Here is a 19,809-nt window from a genome sequence, read left to right as displayed (position 1 = left end):
GGCATTTAATGTCTAAATTAAATAATTAATAATAACTGTTGAAGAATATTACCTTGTCATTTCATTAGCTCCCAACTGAGCTGGCCTGAAAGCAACGTGATGTCGATGCATTGTTACATCTCATAGCTCTTAATTGACTTTCTTGTTAGTCAAGCACATTGGACGGCGCAAATTTAGAGAACCCTAATTTAATTATAAATTATTGAGATTGCTATGAGTGATCAGATTTAAAATTTAAAAATACACTTGTCAATATTTTATTGGATAGTTTGGAGAGGACGAAAAAGAAAAAGAAAAAGAAAAAAAAATAAAATAAAAGGGGCCACACAAGTGCTGCGTTGTCAAAATTAGAGAACCCTAATTTAATTATAAATTATTGAGATTGCTAAGAGTGATCAGATTTAAAATTTAAAAATACACTTGTCAATATTTTATTGGATAGTTTGGAGAGGACGAAAAAGAAAAAGAAAAAGAAAAAAAAATAAAATAAAAGGGGCCACACAAGTGCTGCGTTGTCAAAATTAGAGAACCCTAATTTAATTATAAATTATTGAGATTGTTATGAGTGACAAGATTTAAAATTAGGAAGACACGTGTCAATATTTCATTAGACAGTTTGGGAAAAAATAAGAGCCACACAAGTGCTACCAGCATAGCACCTGTCAAAAGCCTATCCCCAAACCCCGTTCAAGCAACATAAGTGTAAATTATTTTATTTTATCGTTAGTATCATCTTTTCAATTATCATAGTTTACATTTAAGACTAGCAAAGTTTAGCATGACCCTTGTTTAACTTCGTAACATATAGAAATGATAGTACTGAATTTTAATTCGATTTTAAAATTTTGTTTTTATGATAAATTAAGGAGCTACAATTTAATGTCCTATATATATTTAGAAACTATTAACGACCCATGTTCGAGCTATTCCAAGTTACCGAGTAAGAATTGTGAAGTAATCAAGACACATTTGATAAGTAGATTAAACGATACCACATATTATTAAAAAATAAGAATAAGATACGATCTAATGATGTGTACTAAAAATGCACTTAATTTATGAGGACCACAATCACATAACCATTGATGCATCAATAGTGTCATTTTCCAAATTGCATAAAGCGCAAAATTATCGCGACGAAATTAATATAATGACATTCGAAATAATATTGTTTCTTAACAATAGAGATGCGGAAAGAAGTTCACAAACACCATAATTATGGATTAAAAATCTGTCCCTTAGGATGAAAAGGTGGATCAATTTGGTTTTGACCCGATCTTATTCGATCCAATGAGAGAAATGGGCCATCTACTTTGTTAGGTCTGACAATACATCAAGCCCATTACTAACAGTAGTCCATCAAACTCTCTTCTCTTATTAGATTAGTAGGCCCAATCAAAAGTTTTAAGTTGATTGGGCCTGGCCCATTTGTATTGATGTTCAAAATGTGGACAAATGGGTTTAGACCTGATCTAATCCAATCCACTAAGATAAATTTTGCCCATACCCTACATTTTTCTCAATCAGCCCTGCTTAATGTAACCATTGATCCACCTGTCAACATTTTCATTCACAAAAATTCGTTTTTTGACTTTTAAGCCATTGCTTGACACCCAAAAAAAAATATATCTTGCAACTTTTGTGTCAACAATTTCGTCGACATTGAAGGATAGATGAAAATATAAGAACTTGAATTACTCCCGTTGTCGTTTAAGATATTCTCAAATCTTAATATGATATTAGAGTTTCTTAAATTTCAAAAAGCAATTCAATCTGATTAAAATTAAGACGAGCACACAAATTTCAAGATTTATATGCTCCAACAATCTTATGCGGACATATTAAAAGATAAATTCTCACATTAAGTAAAGATGAATAATATAAACTAACATATAACTACTCTTGATAGGATTGACTTTTAAAATGGATACTCATTTCTTAATAGTCACCACCTCCTTAGTTGAGTATGTAAATGCAACCATTGCAGCCCCAACAACAGATTTGCTTTGCAATGGTGGAATTTATGTGTCTACATTGTTAAGGGATCGAATAAAGATAAAAATATAGACCAACTTATAAGATTTTATGCTACTTCTCTTAATAAAATTGACCTTTTAAGATGAAACTCAAGTCTTGACATGATATCAGAACCCATTAAGTTCTAACGAACGATTCGACCAGATTAAGACTCAAAAAATGAGCATACGTCCTCCAAAAAAAGAGCTACCATCTTATGAAAACATGTTAAGAGATAAAAATCTCACATCCAATAACGATGCAAATATAGACCAACTCATAAGATTTTGGATGACTCCATTTAAAAAGGTTTTTAAGATGGAACTCCAAGCCCAAACATGGTATCAAAGCTCATTGAGTTTCAACGAGCGTTTCGATCCAATTAAAACTCGATAAATGAGCACACGAATTTTAAGATTAGTCTGTTCAAATGAGTCACTATCTTACGAAGACATGTTAAGAGATAATGAAAATATAGACCAACTTTAAAATTTTGAACTACTACTCTCAATAAAATTGACATTTTTAAGATAAATCCCCAAATCTTAACATCCATAACAAGATACCTTCTAATAAGGGGCTGGCATCTTCACAGCACTAGTTGAAATAGCAGGGTCTTCCCCGACTACTAGACCGTGCCACGTTTGTGGTCCATTACGGGATTGTGTTGGGGCAAAGTACGGCACAAAATTGTCTACGTGCGTCCGTGGCCGTGGCCGTGGCCGTGACCATCTGAACAAGAATCAGGGCAGAGACCACAGGCAAGATTACACAGTACAACACATATAGGCTCACTGCTCACATAGTACAGAAAGAGGAGCACACAAGGGAAATTCCTTAAAAAGGCATTTTCTGCCACAAGAATTCAATATCATGTGTTTAGCAAAGAAAAACAGAATAGAAACAAAGTATATTTGACAATAATAAGTCAATAGAATTAAGCTAAATTTACTCCCACGTGAATGTCCGCGTTTGGTGGGATCCACTAGTAGACGATCCGTCGGGCTCATTCATAAATATCCCCTGAAAATTGAGGGTGGAGTTTTTGCTACCACGGGAATCCATATCAAACCCTACTGACTTGCTTTCAACTTCTCGAGGATACGAGTACTGGCCTAGACTGATATACTGCATGTTGTGAAGGGACTGTGCATTGGGGAGGACTTGGTCAGGCTGCACCATATGGTCAAAACCGAATTCCCGAGATACAGCAGGGGCCGATGACAGAAGAGAGAGAGCACGATCAGAGTCAACGACCTGATTTAACCCATCAGAATAAATATTTTGGCTGCAGGCATTATTACTTCCTGATGCAGCATTCGGATCAAGAAGAAGTTGACAGATGGAATTTTCTTGGATACTTTGGGGAGTGCTTTGCAAGAATTGAAGTTGATTTATTCCTTTAAAGCTGTGTGCTGAACCTCCAGGGTATGTATTTTGTCTCTCGATGTAATTCAGATTGTTGTTTAGAACCATATTAGTCTCAGTTTTCACAACCCTGGCCCAAGATGAACTTGGAACGGGATTCGGTTGTATTTCTGGGCTACTAAATGAGAGAACTCGTGTACCTGCAGCAACACGACGGTTCACCCAAACAAACAAATGCTATCATGTTTAGGTAAGCTTAAAAAGTTACTTACAGTAAATAAATAAGTTTCAAATAAAAGTAATTTTTTATTTAGACACCAACATAAGCAAGCAACTTATTATTATTATTCTAAAAAAAATTTAAACACTAATAAAAAAGTAAGTCATCGAAACTTTTTTTTTTTGCTTCTTTTCGAACTCAGCCAATATGCTTTAAGCAAGTCAATTCAATAGAAGTGAGTCATTTCAAGTTTGTTCAAGTAGAAATATGATATGCAAACATGCAAACGAACAAATGCTATTAAGTCACTTTATAAAACATCATACATTTTGAAGGTTAATTCTAACCTTGCTGGCCGGGAAACATCAATCCAGAACTTCTGCACAGTGTGTCAGGCTGAGGCTTCCTCCGGCGTCTGTTGTGGCCATCAAGACGTTTCCTGCAGCTTCTCTTTCCTTCATCAAACTCTATCAAGGAATGAAACCTACAAAAGTAATAAAAATAAAATTTACATGCAATGAGGTACTTCAAATCTAAACTGAATCCAGGATCAACACCAGCTTAGCAAGCTACGTAGAGGTACTTCAATAACTCCAAAAGCTCCATCCACGTTAGTCGACTACAATCAGAAAGGGATGAATTTGAACTTGTCCATTGCAATGAAATTGAGGGAGAATCGCCAAGAAAATTTACAGATACAGTCGGAAAGGGATGAGTTTTGTATGAAAAGTGATGGAAATTGAATTTGTAGCACAAAAATTGGGGAAACTCAACACGATTTAATACAGTCAAATATAATAAAGTTGGTCAAGAAATAACTAAATAGTGGCACTCAAAAATTGATGGTAATTTGAGAATAAGGCTGACAACTCAAGTTTTGGGAAGAGTCGTGAATTAAAACCTGGGCTCAAAGAAAGTGTGCGTAAGAAAACGGTTTCATGTAAATATATAAATTTCAAAAACCATCTATGAATTCCAAAAGCATATTAGAAAGATGTCATTAGAACAAGAAGAAGCCTATAAACAACCAAAGACACTATAATTGAGATAAGAATTTGAATCTTTTTTTGAAATTGCAACTACGCATTGCAAAAACTTCGGTTCCAAGTAAATACTCAATAGCTAAGTTGGCTTATGACGTTAATAATAATATGATCCAGTGCTTTTTAGGTCACCTCAGACCTTACGATTGGTATTTATCTCCAAAATATTAAAAACTTCTGCCTTGCCTTCTTTAAAATATCCTGGACAATTTGGGTAGGTTGAACACCCTTTTCTAGAAATTATAGAATAATAGAGCATTTAACAACATTGTTAGATTCATGGAGCCTAAATATGGTTCACTTTGTGAATAAAATTGGTGAAAAACATTATTCACGTGTATATTGAGTAGTCCATACATATACTAAGCCTAAATATGGTTCACTTAATACTTGTGTCTATGATAATCATAGAAAACATATATCAGTTTTGAAAGCATTTTACCTGCTGCATGTTATATTAATCTATATGACTTATAAAAACAAATTTCTAATAAATCCATTTGTAATCAATAAGCTGCAAATGTCACAGGGGCCTAAGAGGATTAATGCATCAATGGAACAAAATCTCAAGGATCAGATGACCGAAAAGAACTAACACAATATGTTCTCCATTAGTTATCTTTGGATAAACCTATAAAACAACCGATATGATATAGACCGAGTCATAAGTGAACAAGAAAATTTATCAACTTTACCTACTGCACTGTTGACAAAATCGCTGCTCTCGACCCCCTATGGTGACTTTTGCAGTTTTTGAGTGTATCTCACAGACTTTATGGCGTCGGTGATACTCTCGGCAAAGGCTTAAGTCAGCAACACACCCATCAACCAAGCACTGAGCAATTTGGGTAACATTCCCAGGAGCCTTGGCCCTTTTCGATGATCCAGAAAATGCTGACGAATCCATTGAGAAGTCTTAGAAGATTACAAATCCTTTAACTTCCAAAACCTCAATCCCAATATGATTTAACCCCCAATATTCGAGGTGCTGATCAGCTACTCACAGTGCTGAAACTTGAAAACAGGGTAACAGTTTTTCGCTCCGAAATAGTTCACACACTCCGTTTACTCTCAATCAAGCTCTTCCTAAATCAATACGCCATTGATCTTCAATAACGTCCTTACCGTACTCGTCCTGCCAGTTAAACATCAAGTATGTCTGATCTGAATAGTAAAAAATCATAAACAAAGATTAAGATTTGATTAATCCAAATTACAAGATAAGGCAGAAAAGAAACGCACAATTGCAGGCTAATGCTAATCCTAAAGGCTAAAAGATTTTGATTTACCACTCCAATAATTTCAAGTAAATACATAGGACATATTCAGAAGAGAACAATTCTTATCGGTATATTAACATTCAAAATTAAAATATACAAATATCAGTATATCAAAAAGGGGATACAATATAATTCAACATTCAGAATTACTGATTTCCATGCTAATACAACTTCAAGACATAGTCTAGTCTTAAGGAATTAAATTTTCCCCAATTTAGAAGCAGATTTTTGTATTCTTTTTGGGAATTATCCGTGTTCAAGTAACAAAATTGATGACTGAGCGGTCTTCTTTTTGAACAGGGTAATTTTTCCAACTTTTTAGGTAAGACAGACAGATTAAACAGGTCTTTCGGAGCAATAGTTAAAAAATGGTAGTACTTTCACCATCCCAACCCCCAACAACCCCACACCAACCCACAAGGGCCGCATTGGAAGCTTTAATTTCAGATCAATGCAGCAGGAGAAAATTCTGTATTTGTTACATTATCATGTAAACAAAACCCAGAGAACCTCATTTCAAGAAGGTAAAAATTATGCAGAAGGGAACGGAAAACTAGAAAAAGGGCTCATCTGCAATTTGCTGATACCGTACAATTTTTATTTTTTTTATTTTTTTCTAAAAAGATATGAATGATGTGAAACAGTTTAAACATTCCTTTTCTGGTGGGGTTTTGGGCGAACATTTAAAGAAAAAGACTGAAACTTGATGAAGACTAGTATGTGTTTTTATGTGTGGGAGAGAGAGAAAGAGAGTTATAGTACCTCAGAAATGAAGCTCAAAGTCTGCTGAAAGTTCTCCTATGCCGAGTCTAAAAATACCCAATGAGATGATATGCATAACAGTGGAAGAAATAAGAAAAGGATTGAAGCTAAGTAGAGAAACATAACACGTAAAAAGAGTATTAAATTGAAGAGAGAGAAAAAGACTTACAGACAGGTGAAAAAGAAGATGACTGACTTAGTCTTCTCAGCCATTGATTCTCTGACAACGACTCTATTATAGATGTCCCACTAAAGTGGCAACTTGCAAAAAGATAGATAAGAGTGTGCGTGTGCGTGTGCGTGTGCGTGTGCGTGTGCGTGTGCGTGAGAGAGAGAGCATGAAAAATGATGAACAAGAACATACACATGCATTAAAATTGAGCAACACGAACCGCTGGAGTGACCTCGATGGTGGTTGCACACACACATGAGGGTCGAAATTTTTTAATTCACACAAGATTCACTCGTTCCATGTGAAGGTGCGGTCATCCCGTGATCATCGATATGGCTCGAGTGACTTAATTCTATGCATAAATCTCAAACAGAATCAATAATGGATATTGTATACACGTGTCAAGAACATATACATATGCATAAATCTCAAACGGAACCAATAATGGACATTGTATACACGTGTCATGTATGTATATGTGTAGAAATGATCTCCTTCACATTAGGGTGGACTTATAATGCCCATCAATTGACGTGATCATGTCAGCCGTTTAAACTTTTTTCTTATATTTTTGGAAAGTCAAAAAATACAATTGATTGTGCCACATCAACGGTAGACGATTGTTATCTTGTCCATTGTGGAAGGGAGGAGATCAATTTTATTTAAATGGGTATATTTGTTGGGGTGGGTTGGTGCTGGGGAAAAAAAGTGAAGGGTAGACTGGTAGAGTATATGTACAGATGAACAAGAATTATACATACAAACATATATAAAGCATCAACATGTATGTAGCCCTTGTTTGATCTCCATTATTTTTAAAATACAATTTTCTCTTTCTTCTTTAAAAATGCATTCTTAAAATAAAATGGGGCTCAAACAATAGATAGGAAGATTTTCCATTCACAATCCCCATACATTACTACTTTACTCACTTCAATACCCATTCAATTTTTTGTTGCGTTAAGGTCCCCAAATCATAATAAAGAACAAATTGACATAAATCGTCGAAAGGCACGTGACCTATTTTGAAAAGGGTGTATAGGTGTACGGAATGAATCGAGGAACTAAGGACGTTTCCAATACCGACAACAGCTCCCGCTGAAGCAATTGTAGCAGCTCCGGCACCAATTGATTTTGCACCAGATCTCCATCCTTGGAGTGACTACTCGATGGAAAATTGAACAATTTTTTCCATCTATTTTTCTTGACGTGTACGGTGGACTGATAAAGACAATTTGGGGGTTTAAATGTGATCAAAAAATAAATGGAGACTCGAGTGGAACAAATTGAAATGTTCAGGGGTGTGGGTAAGAAATTCTCTATTGTAAGCACAATATTATTATATATATTAGCAGAAAGGATTTTCTCACACTTACACTAGTTAACTCACCTTTCCTTTTGAGGCAATTGGCCTTGTAACAAGTTATTAAAATAATGTGAAAGAATTAGGTTAAGAAAAGGAAAAGATGTCCCATAAACGAGTGGCAAAGAAAGGGACAGTGTTTGCAGCTATCAATATTTTGTGAGATAAAAAGATAGAAAAAGTACAAATGACTGCATCACAAGTCGCATTCTCTCTCTCTCGTCTCCATCCTTGTCTTAAAATTTGACAAAATATTATGTAATAATCAATTTGATCCTAACTTAAGACGAGGTGTAAGGAGTGTGAATAATGTTTGTTTATGCTTTTTATAACATATTTGTTATATGTATTAAATGAGATAACTTAAAACGTCACTATCTAGTTTTGTTCAGTATAGCATTCCAAATATCCATGAAATTATTCTTTTACGTTGATGATTAAAATTTTGGAGGAATATATATATTGAAATGATATTTCATGCATAACTCTACCTCTCATACCAATCGATGTAAGTCTAAGCAACTATCTTTTAAAAGAAGGAGATATGTAATCAAATCTTTCATCAGTCATAGACTGATATTAGGATTGATAATCCACATCAAACACTACTAGTACAAGCCAGCCTTCACAAATGGAAAAATTAGGATGTGCTTCCCATCCTTTCAGGTAGTGTGATTTGGGTCCTCATCTATATAAATTTATAAATTCGGATCCCTACGTAATAGATATCATTAAGGTAAAACTGAAAATTGCAATCTACTTTAACATAAGCTAGAGTTGAAAATTAAGTTGTTTGACGATTTCAATATCTACATTGACATTTATTTTCATATCTAAATAGGTTAGGAATTAAATACACACTGATTAAAAGGTTAGGGAGCTTAAATCTAATTTTTCCTTAAAAATCTAAATATGTTTTTTTTAGTGGGGCCCTCATTGCATGATTGATCCTTTCGGCTGTTGATTAATTAATGATGGACCCTTTTTTTTCTTTTTTATTATTTTTTTTTTTTTGTGAAACATGTTATTGGGCCCCAAAGCTAATCAGACAAACCAACGACTATAAGTCAGAACTATATATTCTTAAAATAAAAAAAAAATAAAAAAAAGGGGATTGAACCCCAATATTGAAGGCCCCCACGGTCCAGTCTCTAAAACTTTGTGAGGGAGGTAAATTGTAGGATGTGCTCCAATAGATCAAGGAACAAGAGCTGCATGTACACTGCGCCTACAAAGAGTCCAACTCCATGTTTCAGGAGTCGAACCTCCACACTACGACTGCCAGCAAGGCGTGAGATAACGTCACTCCTATCCTTTGCACCACTAAACTATGCTCGAGGGCATATATTCTTATTAGTAAATGATTCTTGCTTACAAGTTGTACTTAATGGAATATAAGTTGATATTTTAACAGATTTCTCCCACAAAATATGGCTCATGTGTATGCTTATAAGTTGTTCGATGCTTATTGAAGAAATAAAAATTAAAAAAAAAAACCTAGAGAATTGTACCATTTGTAAATAAAGTTTTTGAGACAACTGCAATTCCTTAAACATTGTTCTAAATAGAATATTAAAACACGTGAAAAACACAATTATGTGTTTTCAAGTTTCATGTGGTTTTTAAATTCTCTCGTTACTCAAAGATAATATATTGTAATATTTTAATCTCCATCTAAGTCCATCGTTCGAGTTAAATTACTTATATGATTAATCGAAATTATAATCTGACATATTGTCTGACTTAAAATATAGCTTAATATAAGGAGCGGAGTCATGACCTAACCCTCATTATTAATCTGCTTGTCAAGTAAAATTAGACATCTAAAGACTAAACATAACATTTTGCAATAACAAAAAATAATTTGACCCATTACTTTTTCTTTTTTTCTTTTTTTAATTTCGAGTATAATTGCTACTTAAATACAACAAATTCTTCAAAGTTATTGTTTCCACAAATGTGTCAAATTATAGTTTTAAAAGTTTCATCCGAAAATTCTAAAATATAATTCTCGTAATTTTCTACAATAAATGTATTCACCATCATTCTTAAAGGGGAAAAGTAGAACATTAAAGAAAATAAAAGGGAAAAATAATTAATTTCAAAATAAAACAAAAAGGTCATTCAAAGTTCATCATTGAAGAGAGATAATTTCATGATTTCACCCACCAAAGGATATTCTAATCGAATCTTCTTGTAGAACCATTAAAAGTGGTATAAATGTTTTTGACAAAAAAGGTGGTATAATTTATATTATGTTACTTATTTTATTTCGATTAATACTTTCATAAAATAAATAAATACTTTATAAATAGAATTGAGCATAAAGTTGTTTTCTTGCAACTCCAACTCATATGTAAATAAATACAAAACATATAAAAACTCTTCCTCATTTAGCCCAAAGTTGTCTCGACATCAATATTTAATAGGTGAAATTTTACAAAACTCGACTCGTGATTAATATTGAGAAATGACACGTTCAATCATACATCAATTAGCAATAAAAGTGTTTAAACAACATTACATCTGAGCGGAAGAATTTGTCATGTCAACCACATCATGAATTCTTGATCAATTCAATCAATGATGAAGACAATAACTTTTGATGATTTAAGTTTAACAAACGAGTATTATCCATTAAAATCAAATTTTAGCCCAAGCATTAGAGAATCACTATTTGAATTTTACTTTATGTTGATATTTGGTACGTAACTTGACACGATTATCACAGAAAGACGTTCAATAAAATTTAAGACTTGTCGTGATGTTATAAGATTGGACGAGAAAAAGTTATCTTATTCATCAATTCAACGTACGAAACACCCTTTAAATGATCACAAAATAATTTAGTCGACATCATAAATAAACGACAAAAACTTGTCTCCCATAAGAGAAGTATTATTTGGCATTCTCAAAAACTGTTCTAAACAGTCACTTTCAATAGAATCGTCGGCAACCATTAGCTGATAGCAAACAATTAAGATACTAATTTCGTGGAGGACTATGAGCCACATGATGCAATAAATGATTGTACCTCACTATCAAATGAACCAATTTTTGCCTGAAGGGAGGAGACATTATCCATAGTCTGACAGCGGAAAATTTACTGCCCAGGAAAGGACACTCAACTGTTTTATCTTAGCTGCCCATCTTCACTAATTGACTATTATGTTTGAGCCACGTTTTTTTAAAAATAATACATTTTTAAACAGTAATTTGATATCATTTTAATCACACGTTCTTCAATAAAATTATATTACACGCAAATCTAAAATTTTTCTTTATTTTTTAACCATACATTTTTCATCAATACACTATTCAAAAATACATTCTTATAAATATAATGTAGCTCAAACAAGGGCTTATAAGTTCATAATTTCAAAAAATGTCATGACCCAAAATCACGAAGGATGAAGATTTTAGGTTGGAATATAGTAGTCGGGTTATACAGGCCCGAGTCCATCGTGGCCCATGCCGTTTTGAGCTATGCATGCTAAAAGGGGTGTCAAGATGGATGAGCTGATTTGGACTAACTCATATGATCCTAGCCTGGCTCGAAGCTTCTTCAAAATGTGGATTGAGCTAACTTGCAAATCTACCAATGTTGCGGGCTAGACTGAGACAACCCAAACCCAGCAGTTTGTAATCTACAACTTAAAAACTTTATTCTTATTAGATTTACTAATTACATTCTTGATTTTTTTTTTCTGAAATAAAAAAACCACTTCACAAGTAGAATTTTCTAATAAGAGTACAAATTTCATAATAAATCGAGCCGACTCAACTAGTCCTCGTCGGTCGCTCAATTGAAAATCCAACCCAGCATGGCCCGTCATGGTTAATGGACCAACCCATACTGATTTTGGGTTCAACTTTTAAAGGGCTTGGTAGCATCAAACTAAAAACATTTTATGCCCTGTGGTACCGACAAATTCAAGATGGGGAAAAATCATATATTCCCATTATAGAAAAAACATTTCATAAAATACTACAATTCTACGCAAAAACATAGAATACTGCGTTGCTTTTAAAATGGCAAACTTTAAGAATTTCATTAATTGCGTGTGCAAAAACAAAGATTAATTCAAGTTCATGGATAACATACAGTGCCCAAATAATTGAAATTCTGCTCTCCGTTCTATTAGTTTTCATGTGCATGATAGGAATCTTCCTCTTTGTTCTATCAGGTATGCAATCATATATTCTGTGTCGATTACTGCACAAAACCCATTTTTTGATATACAATACACACATATGGTATATGATGTTTTTGATCTTAATAATGAAATATGGTGGGTATTAACTGATGAATATACCAGTAACTTTCATCTATTGTTGATATGTTAAATTTTTATTTTTAGATTCCTTAACATGATCTGAATAATTGAGTGTTTTTTATTAATTAATTCCATACATTGCATATAGTATTACGAATCTTTGAGTCAATTGCATAATTCTTGTCTATCAAGATTTTGCTTTACATTATGTTAGACTTAGATGACAACACTTTTTTCTGTAAACTAGTCCTCTGATTCCCCTGGAGGTTGATGTCGACAACTCAATGAGTCTCCTAGTCGTAGCTCACTCCATACCATTTATGGCAATAGTCAGTACCCATCCATAAGTCGGAAATGCCAAAGCACGGCTCATGCAGGGTAGCGTTGAACTTGAAGGCCAGTAAAGTTGCCCGGTTCGACGACGAATGGGCATTAGATACAGAACTTAGTGTAAGAAACACAACTGATATATACGAAGGGTTGTAAATGCCATTGTTTATCTATAGTTTTCTCTCTAAAACACAGTACTTTTCTCTTTAGAACCCAATTTTGCATATGGAGTTCTAGCATTGCTGGTATGTTTAACAATATGGGTTTATCAGATTATTTTATTAAATAAAATATCTACAAATAACAGTTAATTCAATCGTTCAAGCTTATTTTTTACTTTTCATCTGAGTACCTCTATATCCAGATTAATTTTCATTTATTAGGTATCGGCGTCAAATGATTTCTTGTACAAAGATTCGGACAAAAACATGCAACGTATTGTTGATTTGATGGGAATGAAGTGCACTTGCTATAGGTTTCAGTACAAATGTGTTTCTTGAATTGTTCTTATATTTTTATCGATTCTGTGAGAAATATGTTCTCGGTAAACATTATATTTTTAAGATAAGACAAAAGGTAAATCTTGATCATTTCGATGGATAACTCTTTCGTGGTCTCAAACTTGTAGTGTCAACTGTCAAGGGACTCAAAAATTGTCATACAATAAAGATTATCAATCCATTATTGGTGTAAGCAAAAACAACAATTGAACCATCAGATGGAAACTTTTGATCACCAATGTTAGATAGAAACAGAGTTACATATTTCTTTCAAGTAATATTAGATTTTTTCCTGCTCCTGTCATATGGCATTACCCTCAACCCCATTAAAGTGTTGCATGGTATGAGTTCTTTCTCCGCATTTAGTCTTTTGTTCATTTGGAGTGGCACCTTCACACGATCAAAACTCAGAACGAGCTGGTTCAAATTCAACATTAACCTTTCACTTATCCCGACCCAGACAAACAGTACAATGATGCACTAGCCATAATGCAGTCAACAACAGACATCACTTACTTCAGATCCCACATTTGCTGTGCCAATGAAGGCAGACTTCAATTCAAGTTGCAAAACAGAATACATTCAAACTTTAACATATATCGCCAAACTTATATCACTCAGCAACATAAACTTCGCAAATTAACTTAGATTAACATATACTTCAACATCCATCCATAAAATGATAATATTGTTTACATGACACCAAAATGAGTATGAAGCACATAACTTCTAGTGTAAGGCAAATTATATGATTCGATTAGTTAGGTGTATCGTTGCATAATATGTAACGTCAAAGTGTGCAATCCGACCAAGATGATAAAGTCATGAGCTTCATGTGTATATTGTAAATGGGAGAGACAAGTTATCTAATTTGTGGGGGTCTAAATTATTGGTGGCAAAGCATTAACGAAAAATTGGCACACATAACCATTACAATGGCATAACCCTTAATGTACTTATTTTCACTCTAATTTTTTCCCCATTTATTTCTTTCCCATTACATTAGATGACATGTCTGTGAGTATTATATATCTTGCGTCATATTGTATGTATTTTTTATTGACACACATTCTTGGTTTGGGGTCTAAAAACCCAAGGATAGCTAACCAAGAGGAGGTGAATTGGTTATATAAACTTTTTCGAAAATTAAATTCTAGATTTAAACCAATACAAAAGTAAATGAATCAATTAATTAAATAGCCACAAACACGATAACAAGCAAAGAACAATATAAGGATTTGAGTGATAAACAAATGTAAAAACTATAAGTAAAAGGGAATAGAAGCCAAACGATATGTTATGGAGGTTCGATCCAATACAATGATCTACGTCCCCCCGATCAAGCTCTTCAATACGAGCAAGGCCCTTTTCACTATATTTATTGACTTATGGTGCAATCCAACCTTCTACAAAGCTTTTGGTGACTTACAAACAAGGAGCACCGATCCTTTACAACGTTGAGCTTTCTGAGACCTCAACATGACCCACACTATTGAACTTTACGGGATCTCAATATGACCCACACGGTAACTTACAACAAGGAACACCAATCCTTACACAATATTGAGCTTTCCGAGATTTCAACACGACTCACACTTTATCAAAGTGATTTTACAATCAAATCCTCTCTTAATAAATAATGCAAAACAAATTTAGTATTAAGAGAGGCTAACACTTAAATGAATAGTAACAAATGATAACTCAAGTGTTAAATGAAAACTTTGATGAAAAAAATTAAGTTCAACCAATCAAAGTATTTTAATGAGAAGATGAAGAAGAATTAAATGCAATGTAAATTCAAATAATCTTCTCAAGAAATATCTCTCTTTTAATGAATTATTATAATAAATCAAGTACTAAAAGAGAAATGAGAAACTTTGATGAATATGATAATTTTACAATTTTGATTCAATCAATCAAAGTTTTCAATATGAAGAAGTTGAAAAGTTTATACAATATAAATGCAAAGAACTTCTTCAAAAATATATCTCTATTTGAAAATTGATATAAATAAGTTGAGCACAAAGAGATATGAAAAACTTTGATGAAAGAAATTATTCAAGAAATTTGATTCAACAATCAAAGTTTTTCAATATGAAAAAGTAGAAATATTTATGCAATGTAAGTGCAAATACCTTCTTAAAAAATATACCACTCTTTTAAGAATGAATAAATAAGTTAAACACAAAGAAAGATGGAAAACTTTGATGAGAATGATGATTAATGAGTTTAAATCAATCAAAGTTTTTTATATGAGGAAACAAATGAAATGAATGCAAATGAAGGTTCAAAGAATTCTTAAAATAAAAATATCTCACTTTGATTTACTTGGAAAAATCATTAAGAATGGAAAGAGTGGGGATATTTATAGAGCTTAAAAATGAGAAAAAAATTTATATTAACGGAAGACTAGTCCGGTCGACCGCCTCTTATCCGGAAAATCAATATAGTTGTTTGTACAGCAAAAATCAGAAGTCAAAATGTTCAAATTCTGGACCGTTAGAGGGTGTCCAATCGACCGCCTCTCTGGGCGGTTGACCGCCCGACAGCTCGGTGTTTTTACGTTTTGACCCCATTTGTTCCGATTTAAAAGTTTTGAAGTGCCTGGACCTTTAGAAAATATTTTTAATTAAATTTTCATGATAAAAATATTTTTTTAAGTCCAAATATTACTTTTAAAAGTCATTTTTATATTTGATCAAAACATTGCATTGGATGACTTTTAATGCACAAAAATTGTTTTTAATGCATAGAAAGATTTTAAGATTAACCATTCATTATCAAATATCAAAGTGTTAATACCTTTACATTTTGCCTAAGAAATCAAGTCTTAGATCTTCCTCCGAAGTTTCTTCCATGTTTGGCTCTTGAACTTTTGATCTTTATCTTTTTTGTCATTGATCTTCAATGCTTCACTTTTCTTGGCGTTTATCTTTTAAGCTCTCGTCTCGAATGATTTGACTTGAATGCATAAGTAACTTCCAATTTGATCTTCATTTCAAGTCTAATATATGTTGCTTGATAGATTTTAACATTGAACAATCATCACTCAAAATAAATTGTTAGAAACAATATCAATCTTATTTGTTATGATTAAAACATTGAGAATGAAGTCAACCATAGGTCAACAGGGTTATGCCAATACATTTTAACTATATATTCATCTGTGTGTAGTGTGTAGGTTGTGTTTGACATGAGACATGAATGGTTTGAAACATATAGCATCAAATGAGACGTAACACATTAGCAAATTCCAAGTCTCATTTCACATTTTAATAAGCAAGAACCAAATTTGACAAGCTTTAACCAAATTCAGAGCATTGGACTCTTGCTATTTAGTACCCACTTAACAGTTAAAAAAATCCCAGTCCGTATAAGCAAAAACAAATTTATATCGAAGTCCATCTCATAACCTTCTATCTGCTTCTCGTACCCACACTAGAATAGTTGGGCAGCCAAGTGCGATCGTGAGATGTTCACGTTGAAGTTTTGTGCCATCACATCAATCCTCTGGTTGGAAGTTGATTAAGAATTTATTTCTTATTGGAACTAAGGTTTAGAACAACCACTTCTATATGCCTCTTGGAGGAGGAGTTTTTTTGGATCGTTGCATCTCCTGGATGTGAATGGTTAGAATCAGGCGACCCATGAACATTGTCCCTTGCATCCATCAAATTGCTTATTGAACAAGTGATGTGTCTTGAATAGGGTTGGTAACGGTTCGGTTATGAGTCAGTTCGGCCAAACCATAACCACACTACCAATTTTTTGACCATACCATAATCACGTAAATCGGTTCAGTTCGGTTCGTATTTTGATTCGGTACGGTTCGATTCTGTTAATAACCACGAAAATAAATTATTTTTTATAGGTTCATCCGTCAAATTGATATAAAATAATTTATGAAAAAAGTCAATGAAAACAAAAATACAATATTCCAAACGAAAATACAAACATTATCAAACAATATTCCAAACAAAAATGCAAACATTATCCAAATTTTTAATTGTAAAATACAAATTTAAGAAACAATATTATAAATATAACAATACTAAACTTTTCCTTCATTCTTGATTGTTGTGCATCGAAGTTACTTGATTCATGCTTCCCCACAAGTCTTACTAGTATAGATCAACACGCAAAGTTGATTCCTATATAGTAAATAAGAAATGTAAATAGAGAATACAACGATACTACCTATTCTAGAATAGTCTTAACTAAGATTTAAATAAAAAAATGTACATCTTCGTCAGCTTCCTTCTCGCTAAACGTTGCCCAAGTTTTAGAGTATGATGAAGACGTAGAATTTTCTACACACAATAGAAAAAAATTAACAATAAAAGGAGCCGTGCGTGAGTTTGTGGTTTGTGGAGAGTATGGTTTGCATTTATATACTATCATACTAATGCTATTATTATGGGCTAATGGTAAGTGGGTTGGCCGACTAAGTCATGTAGATGTAATGGGGAGATTTTGTTTTGGGTTAGATAGAAAAGTAGTGTAAAGCCCAATAATCAATTCAATTTTTTTTATTTTTTTTAGAGAGTAATCGGTTCAGTTTTGGTTAGATGGCGTAAATACCGTACCCGCACAGCCACGAACCGGTTCATTAAATAAAAATCATATCCGTCCCATTGCACTATCGGTTCGATTTTTACGCCCCATTTGGTTCGATTAACAGCGATTTTCGATTTTGACGGTTCAAATTGTCATCCCTAGTCTTGAAAGAGTTTCCAGGTTTTCATTCTTGATGTCCAATGACTCCATTGACGGTGCAGTGTAAAACCACATCTTGTTCTTGTCGAATCCTATAGTTGAAATGCGTTTTGGAGTTTCCATCTAATAGGTCATAATCTTGATGCCTGGTGTGCAATCTCTCAAACAGGATTTTAGCCCTCGTTTGGTAACCATTTTTTTCAAAATGCATTTTTCTCTCTTCTTTTCAACCACACATTCTTTATTAAAATAATATTACACGTAAATCAAAAAAATTTCCTTATTTCTCAACAACATATTTCACATTAGTTTACTATTCTAAAATGTATTTTTACATAAAAATATCCATCAAACACCCCCTTAATATATCATTTGATGCAGAGATTGCAAATAATGAAGTTTATAGAGATTGGAATCGTTAACTCTCTACATGTATATCTTCAGTAGATTTACATAGATCGTGAGGCCAATGAAAAATGCAAAGAATCGGTGTGTGTATCTGGAAACAAAGATTTTTTGGATGAAAAATATAGTAGAATTACAGATTGAGATATGAATTGTAGAGTTCTTGGAGTGTATTGAAGATCTTTTTGTTTTGATTTACAAATTTCTTAGTTCAATGGTTTAATGGTAAAGGCTGGAGATTTGGGAAATAGGACGTGAATTGGGGGCGATTTATGAGGCGTGTCTGGTGGCATAATTTCAGCTTTTAGTATATTAAATATGGGATTGAGGATATTTTTCATTTTTAATTTATACTACATATATTGTAGTATATTTGATGAAAAAAGTTTGGTAAGGTAAAGAATTAATTTTCAATAAATTTGAAGTTGCTCATTTATCACAATCCAGAACCAGAAAAAGATAAAGATGTTTAGGAATTATGTCAACTTTTTTTGCTGTATAGTAGTGTTAAGCGTAGGGGTCCGTTCGTACATAAAAGGGTCTCGTTACTTCATTGACCTTGACCTAAACTGGCAGGCATGCAAGTAAACAGATAATTAAGTGATAATCTGCATCACTCCAAAGCACAAATGGATGGTTCTTAGACACTTGAAGCCCTTTTTCATGGTGCGCAAAATTGTACCCAGTAAGACTATCAATAACAAGAACCAGTATTATCTCATCCAGTCTTCAATGTTGCGACACCTCAACCGGCTACCTTTTTTAATAAACAGTAACTAACATCGCTAGGTGCAACCTTTAACCAACGAAGTAGCTTGTAATTCACTATATGCACGAGAGAGAAAAAAGAGGGGGGGCGGAGGGGGAGGGGGGGCAGTTTATTGAGAATTTTTCTGTTTCTGTACTATTTTATGAGAAATTACTTCTCGCAAACTAATACATATATCCTAGAGCAATTTTATAACATAAACGTCTCTACAAAATTCAGCAACCACAAATATGACCAGGCACTGCCTGTGTCTGAGGGGTAAGCTCAGCTAGCTGCAGCTAACCTTAAATAAAAAGTACATCTTAAGTATGTTGCTGACTGGCCGGGCTACTTAAAAGACTGCTTCACACTGCGGTTTCTTGCAAGGAAAGAGGCACTGATGCCAGAAAACGTTCTCCCAAACAGATTAGAACCGGGAATTTCGTTGTTCGTATCTTCTGATGCATGAACCCCGTTTGAAACCCCAGGGGTGCCAAGGCTTGACACTCCGACTCCATCTGAGATTTCATAAAGATCCTAAAAGAGGGAACTGATGGGTTAGACACCAACCACGCAGAAGCACATGAAGGATGTAAATTTGTAATGCAG

At 33.5% G+C, this 19,809-nt stretch overlaps 1 protein-coding gene across 6 annotated transcripts; it reads right to left on the bottom strand.

Moving 5' to 3' along the window:
- Positions 1-2,856: 2,856 nt before the first annotated feature.
- LOC111401703 (teosinte glume architecture 1-like) lies at positions 2,857-6,927 on the bottom strand. 6 transcript variants are annotated; one of them, XM_023029564.1, is made up of 5 exons: positions 6,859-6,927; positions 6,690-6,736; positions 5,343-5,811; positions 3,952-4,088; positions 2,857-3,584 (listed from the first exon to the last, which is right to left on the bottom strand). In XM_023029564.1, the coding sequence occupies exons 3-5, from the start codon at positions 5,552-5,554 to the stop codon at positions 2,965-2,967; spliced, it is 969 nt and encodes a 322-aa protein (XP_022885332.1). In that variant the 5' UTR covers positions 5,555-5,811; positions 6,690-6,736; positions 6,859-6,927; the 3' UTR covers positions 2,857-2,964. The 6 variants fall into 6 exon arrangements, with proteins under 6 accessions (XP_022885332.1, XP_022885362.1, XP_022885337.1 ...); XM_023029594.1 differs by having other exon boundaries at positions 5,343-5,782; XM_023029569.1 differs by having other exon boundaries at positions 6,690-6,725; positions 6,859-6,877.
- Positions 6,928-19,809: the final 12,882 nt, after the last annotated feature.

The sequence above is a fragment of the Olea europaea genome, chromosome 1 (assembly GCF_002742605.1).
Source record: "Olea europaea var. sylvestris chromosome 1, O_europaea_v1, whole genome shotgun sequence".
NCBI lineage: Eukaryota > Viridiplantae > Streptophyta > Magnoliopsida > Lamiales > Oleaceae > Olea > Olea europaea.
This window is presented reverse-complemented; position numbering and strand designations above follow the sequence as displayed.